The sequence below is a fragment of the Pholis gunnellus genome (assembly GCF_910591455.1).
Source record: "Pholis gunnellus genome assembly, chromosome: 15".
Classification (NCBI taxonomy): Eukaryota; Metazoa; Chordata; class Actinopteri; order Perciformes; family Pholidae; genus Pholis; species Pholis gunnellus.
In genome coordinates, this window is record NC_136542.1 from 15,669,097 (window position 1) to 15,680,437 (window position 11,341).

At 42.5% G+C, this 11,341-nt stretch overlaps 1 protein-coding gene across 2 annotated transcripts; it reads left to right on the top strand.

The window, feature by feature from the left end:
• Window positions 1-7,083: 7,083 nt before the first annotated feature.
• Window positions 7,084-11,216, top strand: gale (UDP-galactose-4-epimerase). 2 transcript variants are annotated; one of them, XM_079174180.1, is made up of 11 exons: window positions 7,084-7,224; window positions 7,993-8,121; window positions 8,303-8,418; window positions 9,085-9,198; window positions 9,475-9,651; window positions 9,740-9,853; window positions 9,947-10,013; window positions 10,115-10,200; window positions 10,336-10,413; window positions 10,645-10,759; window positions 10,853-11,216. In XM_079174180.1, the coding sequence occupies exons 2-11, from the start codon at window positions 8,001-8,003 to the stop codon at window positions 10,915-10,917; spliced, it is 1,053 nt and encodes a 350-aa protein (XP_079030306.1). In that variant the 5' UTR covers window positions 7,084-7,224; window positions 7,993-8,000; the 3' UTR covers window positions 10,918-11,216. The 2 variants fall into 2 exon arrangements, with proteins under 2 accessions (XP_079030306.1, XP_079030307.1); XM_079174181.1 differs by having other exon boundaries at window positions 8,306-8,418.
• The last annotated feature ends 125 nt before the right edge of the window (window positions 11,217-11,341 follow it).

An 11,341-nucleotide genomic window follows, 5' to 3' on the forward strand; every position in this document is an offset into this window, starting at 1 on the left:
AGTACAGAGAGAGTATTCTTCCCCTTCTTGACTGAGCGTCGTCTCCCAGTTCAGATCAGATTCAAGCTGTCCTTGGAAGGATGCTAAGTCCAGCCACAGCCTCGCTCCAGCGGGCCGCTCTGGCAGCTTAACGCCATAATAACCCTGAGAGGCCTCGTTAGAGCCAGATCTTGAAATTAGAAGATAGACGTTAGGTGGAATTGTTTGTGAAAGTATGCTAATGTGTTGTACTGGATGTGTTGTATATGTAATGAGAGCTTTATCTGGTGTTTATTTAAAAAAAATAAAATTCGACATAATTTACACATACATCCAAAGTATTTTTTAAATCACCTGTTTCATAGTTTTACATGCAGCATCGATATTGTGCGAGCAGCAGTGCACAAAGCCCGGCGTATTGTCAATCGCAGGAAGTTGTCAGCCAGGTGAATGTGTAGCCAGTAACCTGATCTGCTGTTGACAGAACAGGGACAGGTGCTCCAGCAAAACTAATCCATACATGCATGCTAGACACAGGTCATCCATTAAGGCAGATTGATTCAGACTACTCCTCTCCACCATCCCAGGCCTGGCCTTACCTTTGTTGTTGCCATTATAATTGCAGTAATTCAAGATGGCCTGCATTGGAAAAGGAAAGGAATTTTCCCTGTTTGCCCAGCTAATGCTGGTAACATTTTGTCACACAAGGGACGAGAGAACATCTTTGGAAATGATGCCTGAATTTTAAGAAGGGCAAAATTAAATAGCTGGGCATCTGAAGTATTGGGTACACAAATTGGATATTGGAGACTCTACCACTGAAGTTTCTTACAAAAAGGATTCAGTAAATTGGGCACAGGGAGGTTTGATAGCAGTGGGTACGTGTATGGACTTATTGCGATAGCTTGCATGACCATCTCACATAATAACCTTGTGTAGGCTTAAAAAAAAAAGCCCAACATATAAACCACAATTCACTTTGATTATTGTGTTATTATCAAGCCCACTCCCGTTAGGCCCCAAATGCCAAATAAAGGTTTACAGGCAGAGGTCCGGACATCTGCTGCCCTCCTATTGGTTGAAAAGCCAGCAGCAGCCTCACCTGTTATCCACAGCCCAGTGCATGGTAAACACCCTCAGCCAGAGCTGCGGGGAGAAGGAGCCCATCTGGTCAGCCGCATTAACAACCAGCTCTTTAACAATGGCTTCCAGGAAAAAGGAGAAGGGTACAACAGGCCATATCAGCCAATAAAAACAGGCTATGCATGACATTTAGCGCCTGATGCAGGGCTTAGTGGTATACAGGTTACCTACTGTCCGCACCAGCGCCTGGCAATAAAACAAAAGGCAATCTCACAGAGCCCGGGGGGGGGGGGGGGGGGGGGGATGCTGTGTGTAAAGCTGCCTGTTTCAGCTGCTGATCATAATTTGTGTATGAAGATGCAGAGGGACCATAAAGTTAAAAAGCATGAAGGGAATCATTTTCAGGGTGCTTTCATATAAACATCACACAAGTAAACAGGCAATACCTTTAGTTATGCCAACACTTATTCTCAACTCTTTATAGCCATCCCGACGGGAACGTGTCATTGCATCCCGAGGATGAAGGACAGTGACAGCTAATATTCTTTTGTGAAGGTTTATTTTTTTGTACTTTTTGGAGGGATGTAAATAAAAAGAGCATGAAGCCCATTAGATGAGGGAGCAGTGTAAATAGATCGAGCTGTCCAAGCAGCCACTGGAGAGCAGTAAAGTGGTTATTTGACTAAACAGTGCCATCTTGTGTTTGACTGTTCAAGAAACCTGGAAGGTGCAAATGATGGAAAACAAACCAAATAGTTGTAATTTTCATTAGAACAACGATATCTGTTGGTATCATTTTCTTGCAGATTATCAAATATGGCATAAACATTGCACGCTTGAGCCATTTTCTAATTAATTTCCTTCTTTTGCACACTGTCCATCCCTCTAATGTGTGTCTGTGGTGCATGTGCTGCAGGCCAGCACACATTAGGAACCCTCATCCACAAAATGGACTCTAACAAGTTAGAAAATAGGGGCAACTCTGGCTTATTAGATGTTTGATGGGGCTCTATTTTTACAACTGCCTCCACCGAGCAAGCAAAGGATGGAGGCAAAGTCTCCAAATGAGATCTAGTGAATACAAAGAGGGATGTGAAGACGGAAAGGTTTGGGGTGGAGTTTGAACAGCAAGCAATGTGCTCTCTACAGCTGCTGGCACTAATGAGGATAATTACCCCAGTAATAACATTAGCCTATCTGAGGGAATGGAGGGGAAGGACAAGTGGTTGTGCTTGTGTGAGTGCGCGTTTGGGTGGGTGGCTATGCGAGCGCGTGCGCGTGCGTGCATGTGGTTCCTGTATGTGTGAGTGCATGCATTGCCACGCGTGTGCCTTTCCTACTATCTCACTTGCAGTCTCCCCCTCATTCCCTGAATCTCAATATCTCTTTGTTAGCCCACAATAATTGTATTTGGGCCTCATATCCGCCATATCAGATTCGAGTTTGTACAAGGTAATTAGCAGGGGAAGGGAAGCCTCCACACCAGGAGGACAAATGCCCCCATGACATCATTCTGGCTCCACTCAGGAGGGGAAGGTTGTTTTTTTTTTTTCTCTTTCTCTCTCCCGCTTCCTCCTCTTCATCCCTCTTGTCGTTCAGCTGTCAAAAGAAGAGCACTGAAAGAGAGGCAAAAATGTAGTGGCAAGCGAAAGTTGATGACATTGAAAAGGAGGAGAGTTGGGATTTATAAAGATAAAGAAATGAAGAGATAAAGGAGAGAAAGGGGCGGAAAGTGATTTGAGATGGAGGGCTGTGTTTTCGCCGCAGGCCTGTAATCTCCAATCAGCTTTGACTAACAGACAGCAGGGGAAAGTTCCTCGGCGTTAATGCAGCTTGCCATTCAGGAGGAGCTGCTGTATCCAGCTGGGAGTCGGGGGATGAGGGGAGGATTAACTGGCACTCAGGTGGAGAGAGAAGAGGAGAATCGGATGGAGACCCTGCGGATTGTTGCGCCCTCTCTCACTCCATCCATCTCTTTCTTTTCTCTTATTTAAAGAATATACTGTGCTCTATGTGTTCTGGGTGATGGGTGAAAGCAGGAAGTGAAAGTGAAAGAGGCTGCACCGGGGCTGACTTGTATCTGTTTGCAATTTGTATCAATTATGTTGAAGATGAGTCAACAGTCTCCCAAGTGTGCCAGTGTTCAAGGGGTTGTTGTTACTATTCGGTTTTATTACAATTATACAAATGTAGCAATCTCTACACAGCAATGAACAAGAATGATTCATTTTGTGTGCCATAGTACAGTAGGAAGGTGAAGAAAAGCAGTGAGATGTTTAATCATAATTTAGAGATAGCTCTTCCTCTCACATTGAGATGTGACCGACAAACATTGTGCCCTTTAACGTAGAATATGTTTGCTGATCCTTTGCGGTAGATCCTGTAGTCTAATCATAGAAAACAGATTTAAATTAATCCCAGGTAATCTCCAGATGCCATCTGTCCATCACCACCGCCCTCCTCTAGATGATCAAAGTGCCCTTGTTCCTCCTCAGCATGGCCGTTCATCACCTTCACCACTGGACAGATAACAAACATGTTGAGGATGAATAATACAGCATCATTCAAAGTAAGTGAATTAATTAAAAAAAGAGTTTGCGTGTTCTAAAGATAATTCATCGTTGACTAGAGTGAACAGTCTACAGAATTATGCTCACACACTCACCCTGTCTGAACACTGTGAACTGTGCTGATGCAGACATTTCTCCCACGGCATTGTGGGGGATGCAAGAGTAGGCCCCTGCGTCAGAGACTTGGAGGCCCTGTATCTGAAGCCAGGCGGAGACACTGTAGTGCTGGGGACCACCTCGAGTCTGAAAAAATGACAGGATTAAATCACAGGAGATTATTTAAAGATGTTAAATATGCATTGGACTTTTTCCTGATGCATGATATATATACACAATGTATCATGTGTCAGAAGCCCCTCCATTGTGAATCCAATCCACTCTGTTGTTGTGATCATATCGTGAGTTACTGTGTGATTGTCATCTCACCCTTGGAAAATAGAAAAAAAACTCCACCAGCTGGATTTTTTATGTTTCTCACGAAAGACACATTAAAAACAGAACGGTCGAAAATCAGAGCAGCAGAGGCAGACCAAGGCCCTGATCAGAGAGAGCATGTTTGTTATTATTGTTGGTAACCACTAAATGAGTGGTAACGTTAGCTTAACACAAACTATGAACTGTACGCTACCTAATAATTAATAGTACAGTTATAGTACAGTTAAATTAATTAAAACAACTTACCCAAAATCTCAAGAACTGCCCGAATTTGCCTTTGAGCCTTACTAAGGTTGGTAAAGTCATATGGCTCCAGGTATCCACAAACAAATTAAAATGAAGCTCTGCTCTTAGTTTATTTCTTTTTCAACTGGAGGTGTTTAAGGTGCTCCTATATTAACGTGAGGCCCATAGTGCGGAAAATGCAAGGCCTTCAGCAAAGCAAAAGCAGTGCGTAAAACACTTAATTCTTATTAAAAACGATTACAAAAAGCAGCTCCAGGCTTCTTAAACGTGCAGGCCTAACTCTGACTTTCAGCCCAAAGTGTGGGTCAAGCTCCAAAACCACTGGGTTCTACATCTCTCATGTTGCAACTTGAAGCCTTTACACTGGACATAAAAATGCCAAATAATCACCTGTGATTATTTTGTATCAAAAATATTCATACCAGCAGCGATGTGAAATTTGCAACACATTTTCAATAAATGGTTTGAATAGATTTGCTCGCAGCGTATAGCCTAAGCTACTGTATGCTATACATAAGTATGTACAAAGTACTTATACAAGTATGTTAACAGGCTGAGTAGTACTCCTTGTGATGATTTAACTGAACTTAATGTGTTAAATCATCGGAATGTCCCTTTAATCAAAAGCATCTTTATCTGTTAAGCAAACTGGGACACAAGCCCTCTGGTACTGAGAATGACAGACCCACAGGACATAATTCAATCGAAGCACTTTAAACCAAACGTTCAATGTTGCATAGTAACTGAAGCACATATCAAACCTGGACAGAAATGTGAGGTTCATCTCCTGACAGGAAGTTGTCACTCCCGGTCTTCCTGTCTAGGCTGAGACCCCGCACCCACACGCAATGTTGTCCCCCGTGTAGTTGAAGAGGCTTCTGGGGCTTCGGTGTTTACGGGGCGCTGCAGTAGAAGAAAAGGAGCACCTCAAAGTTCAAAACTGGGACCCCTAAAGTTCCCCCTCAAGAAAACTATTCACACGCACTAATATCTTGAAAATAGAAATGATTCTGCACTGATAACATAGGAAAAGAGTAAAGTAACCAGAGTGGCAGGACGCTAGTTCAGTGAGCTTGAGGGTTGTGTTGCCATGGCACAATTTACCCAAAAATAAACTCTAAAATGGTTGCAAACTGAACTAAATGTGCAAGAGAGTGATGGCAGTCTTGGTTGCCTGCTGGTCTCTGACAGTCAAACAGTCACATGTTGTTCCTCCTCTGAGTTTGAAATGTTTCTTCGGGCTCCCCTCCTCTGTCCTCTTCTGAATGGTTGGATTAGTTTTCGTAATTATTACCGTGTACCCCTGCTGAAGTATTTTAGACATTTTGTTTACCCCCTTGAGATTTCTTCATCAGCTCCAAGTCCTTTCTAACAAAGAGAGAGCATTTGCAGTGAGTATCCGACTAGGATCATTTTTTTATTTCCTCCCAGTTCTGCTGCCTTTCTTCATGTGCCATTGTCTCTGGGCAGTGCATGACTGGCAAACAGGCTGCAGAAATGGCACAGGATCTAAAAACAAATCCTGTTAAATCAGAACTTCATTCTAACTTAATGGAGAACGACAGCTGTCTATATGAACATAATGATCCCAAATATTCTACATGCATTATTTAGCATACAAGGATCTGAAGTTAAACGCAGCTCTATTTCACCAGCTCTCTATCTAGTGGGGGATTGTGAAAGTCCTGGGTTTGGAAACATTATGTGATGATTTCATAATGATGACACAAGATGTTTGTATTGGGGAGGTTGGCGCCTCTCTGTCTATAAATGAAACATATGGAGTGTGGGAAAGGAAGCGAATCATTTAATTGAATCTTTTTTTAAATAATAAGTAAATTCAGGCAAGGAGATGTTGTTCACAGAATTAGGATTGAAGTGTTTGTGCTCACCTTGAATAGTGCGTCGCTATAGCATAATAACATGGGGCCGACAGGAAACTTTTGAAGCTTGGTCTTCAGGTGCTCAGAATAAGGAATTAATAGTATAATGCATTTTGTATTGACATGTTATGATCATTCCCTGAATCTAATTTAATTATAATTGAATTTGATTTGATGTGCTTGTTATGACACAATAATTCAACATTTATCAAAAACATTTACCAAAAAAAAGGATTACAGAAGGATTCAGATACAACTGTCCCTCATTGTCATTTGCTTATGTGCATGTGCAAACTGTCTGAATGAACCTGACTAAATGCACACATATACATATTTAAAAAGTAAAAGTATCTGTAGTTAAAATAAGCTGCACTTGCATAAAGCTTTACTATGGGTGAATGTCTTGGATATTATTTGTTGAGCAACGTGGCACTTCTCCTTTGCCATCCGGTATGAATCAGATTGTACACAGTTGTTGGTGGCTGAGCACAATTACTTCTCTGTGTAAATCATGAATGGTCGGAGGCGTGGCTTTATTAGCGGTGTGTCTGACGTCACGTGAAAAGCTCACTTTCCACGGCGGAGACTTTAAATACCATGAAGGTAAGGATAAGGCATAATGTGGATCCGTTATATTCTTCAAAATAAACGCCATTTTATACCAAGATTAACACAAGGTTAACGGTTACAGTGGTTATGCATAGTGTTATCTCACGTAACAATAACTTGAGAGGTCACAGTTCAAGCTACAGTAAAGCCACTGTCCTGTGGTGCGAGTTTAGGCATGCGTATGCTTTATTTTGAAAGAACAATGCAGCGGAAGTTGGGCGTAATCACAAACTTGACTCTGGTCCACGTCTCACAGGAAGTAAAGAAACGTCTGAAGGAGAGAGGGGAGACTCCACTAAATGAACTGATAGATAAACCTTCGTTGTGTCCTCACACACACACTTCACCTGCTTCTCCTGACCAGTTTCATCTCGTGACTCCGCCAGGGACGAGAATTCACACTTTTATCGGGAAATTCAGTAAGTCTTCCCACTGACATTCTCAGTCATTCCTTTAAATGTGGTCTCGTTTCGACAGTTTGTCAGGGAAGTGGTGCCTTTGCTCACTGGCTTAGACTTCATTTAACTTCCTCAGACTTGAGTGTAATTGGCTAAGATGCAGTGGGTTAACTGTTAGGCTACACGGTGACATATTGATATTGACATTGATATTAAAAACAAATGTTATCGTTTGATATTGATAGGCTAAACATACAGACCGACCATTATTCATCTATTTGTTTTCATGGTATAGTATGACTCAATGCACAGAATATAATTATGTAGTGAGGAAAGTTAGAAGAGTGTTTGTTAGAGCAAATTCCAGTCCCATGCAGCATTCAACAGTGCCCTATACTGTGTTGCTTAGCTTTGAATGGGATGAGTAATAACATTACAAGTTGCAGCTTGTGTAGAGTCACTTAAAAGGTGTGCCCTCTCAAAAGATAAGAATAGCTCCCAACAATGAACAGCAGCACGTACTGACGTATCATCTCGCAGGCACACATCATTGTTTTATGTGGTTTGACAGGCTCAGGCTTGAACCGGCCGACCTGGGACAATGTGGGTGGGTCACATATGTGTCAAAGTGGGTCTAGTAAACTTTTCGGGTGGGGGTGTGTGCACACAAGTTATTCTGCTCCTTCTAAAGTTAGGCACCACGGCGTGCCAACTGGAATAACGACAACAGGGTTTTGAATGGACGGTTGATTGTACATGTACTAGGTTGTGTGTTGTATTTTTTGCCAGGTGACAGAATGGCAGGGAAGGTGCTGGTCACAGGTGGAGGAGGCTACATTGGGAGTCACTGCGTGTTGGAGCTCATTGAAGCAGGTTACCAGCCAGTCGTGGTAGATAACTTCAGCAACGCTGTCAGAGGTAAGCTCCCTCACTGGAAACACAGGCTGGGCGAATAACTCTGTACGTCATCATTAACTTTGCAGTTCCACGTGAGTTGGTTCGTGCAGTGATACTCATATCTGATATTGCTTTGTGTGTGTGTGTGTGCGTGTGTGTGCGTGTGTGATTGCGTACGTGCTACATCCTGTTGTGAATGGAGGAGAAGGGGATGTGCCAGAGAGCATACGTAGGATAGAGAAGCTCCTGGACACCAGCATTGAGTTTCATGAACTAGATCTGTTGGACCGAGCTGGCTTGGAAGAACTCTTCAAAAAGGTCAGAAAGTTATTACAGTTGATTTATTAATCGTATTAGAGCTGGAGCAATTACCTGTTTTAATTGCTTAGTCAATCAATAACCCCCAAAAAAAATCACCTGCAACTATTTTGATAAGCAACAAACTAAATGCCAAAATGCTTTTCTCAAATGTAAGGAATTTATTGCTTTCCTTTGTCGTGAATACACTGAAATGTCTTTTGGGTTTGGCTTGTTGGGCATTTTATACTATTTTTTTGACATTTTGCAGACAAATTGGTAAATCGATTAATTAAGCAAATATTTGTCAGATTGATGGATGATGAAAATAATTGTTAGCAGCATCCCCAAAATCTGATTTCTCCAAATGTAAAAATAAACGGCACACATTCTTTCCTCATAAATCAGCTCAAATAATTATTGAATAAATGCTGGGAGACTTTATCTGTGGTGGTTGAAACACTCATATCTAAAGAACACATCAATATTCATACAGTTCCACGCGTAGCTTATATAGACTGCTTTTTTCCCTTATATACCATACATGCTCAGGTAGCATTAAAAATAGCTAATGTGACAATGCTACCATACTGCACTTGTTATATTAAAAAAAACATCCTTTCACATTAGTAAAACCCATCACACATGCCTAATATATATATATATATATATATATCTGTGTTGCAGCATTCTTTCAGTGCGGTGATGCACTTTGCTGGACTGAAGGCTGTTGGGGAGTCAGTGGAGCAGCCATTACGCTACTACAGAGTCAACCTCACTGCCTCCATGAACCTGCTTGAGGTCAGTTTGCACTTTTGTCCATTAAAATCGGCACTTCGCGCTTTATTTTTGAACTGATCTTTATTTGCACTTGATTGTTGCTCTCTGAGTGCATGGCAGCGTGTGTTCATTTGATGCCGTGTCAGCTGATCCTAGCCCCTGCACCCTTCATAACGGTTATGGAGCTCAACTCTGCAGAACTCTGTGTTTAATCCTACTCCTAAGCTGCATGTGCGTGTGTGCTTTAGACTGCTGACTGGATGTGTGTGCTCCGTGTTTGTTTTGCATGCGTCCCAGGTGATGCAGGCTCACAAGGTGCACAATCTGGTCTTCAGCAGCTCAGCCACGGTGTACGGAGACCCTCAGCACCTTCCCATCGACGAGCAGCACCCCGTGGGCGGCTGCACCAACCCCTACGGCAAGACCAAGTACTTCATTGAGGAGATGATCAGCGACCACTGTAAAGCCAAGAAGGTACTGGTCAGGAGGCAGAATGGCACTCGCAGACGAACACACTCGCACACATGTATACGGTGTCTCATTATTGCCTCCGTGTCAGCAGGACTGGAATGCAGTGCTGCTGCGTTATTTCAACCCAATTGGAGCTCATTGCTCTGGCCAGATAGGAGAGGACCCTCAGGGTATCCCCAACAACCTGCTGCCATATGTTGCCCAGGTACATGAACTCTCTGCCAAATACACCGCTAGACCAGAGCAGAGCATGCAATGGATGATTTCACATTGTTTGCTTGATTTATCTCCCCCATAGGTTGCCATTGGGAGGAGAAAGTGCCTCAGCGTATTTGGGAACGATTATGACACACTTGATGGGACAGGTATTTGGGGAAAAGACCTTTAACTGCGGTGCACAGATTTAATTGTTGTTTTGAAATATTCTTATTTGGGGGGGAGCTCAAGGTTTCCTTTCTCTTGGCAGGTGTGCGCGATTATATCCACGTCGTAGATCTGGCAAAAGGCCACATTGCAGCTCTGAAGAAGCTGAAGGACAACAGTGGCTGCCAGGTACATTTAATAATCTGAGAAGAACAGAAAATAAAACGCATTTTCAGTCATTTTCTGGTTCATTGTGCACTGCAGTGAAAGCATGATTGAGGTATTCACAGCAGTGCTGGCATGTGTGCATTGTTGTGTCTGTAGGTCTACAACCTGGGAACGGGCACAGGCTACTCTGTGCTCCAGATGGTGAAAGCCATGGAGAAAGCATCCGGGAGAGAGGTGAGTGACAGAAGAGCCCTTTTCTCTCCAAAGTGAATTGTCTTCAGGGTCAGCGGTTGCATTGTGTCTTCTGAGTGACTTGGAGCCGTGACCACACGACATCATGTTATCCCGGGAGATAAAGGATGGCAAAGCTGACATTGACTGTGAAAGCTGATTCACTTTTTCAGGCTAAACCACCTTCCTTTTTTTTTGTCAATTAAGCTTAAAATGAATGCGTCCTCTCCATAGATCTCATACAAAATCGCCCCACGTCGGGGAGGAGACATAGCATCCTGCTACGCTGACCCTCGTCTAGCGGAGAAGGACCTGGGCTGGAAGGCCCAATTTGACCTGGAAAGAATGTGTAAGGACAGACACACTGTAAAAACATCCATGTATTTTATAGACGATCTTAAGATTAGATAATATCCTGATGTTATATTTCATACTCGTGTAGGTGAGGACCTGTGGCGCTGGCAGTCCAAGAACCCCACTGGATTTTCCAACGGCACCGCCTCTTGATGCAACTCCTACCGTTTGTTGTTGTTAATCGTCTTCCAAATCACCGGGACAAAGCCAACCATCAGCAGCCTCATTTTTGCATAACATATAAACACCATAATTAGAATAAATGCTTTATGTTTTGTCATGTTTAATTTTCTCTTTGTTCTAATGGTTCTTATTTACTGTTTACACTAGAACAAACATGTCTCTGATGTATCTGTGTTGTAATTAATAACAATGAATATTTTCTCTATTGATGTATTGATCTGTGGGCTATATATAGGAGAAAGAATAAATAACTTTTCTTACTGAGGAAACTGAAGCCTTCAATTCCACTCCATTATGAAACCGGGCTGTTTCAAATGATAGCAATTAAGGGAAATTGACTGCTAATTGACTACATTATGAGATGAAATCAAAATTCTTCAGTGACACAAAGCCA

Coding starts and splice junctions, on each gene's coding strand:
- gale (XM_079174180.1), top strand. CDS start 8,001: ATGGCAGGGAAGGTGCTGGTCACAGGTGGAGGAGGCTACATTGGGAGT. Junction 9,199..9,474: donor CCTCCATGAACCTGCTTGAG/GTCAGTTTGCAC, acceptor CATGCGTCCCAG/GTGATGCAGGCTCACAAGGT. Junction 10,014..10,114: donor TGACACACTTGATGGGACAG/GTATTTGGGGAA, acceptor TTCTCTTGGCAG/GTGTGCGCGATTATATCCAC.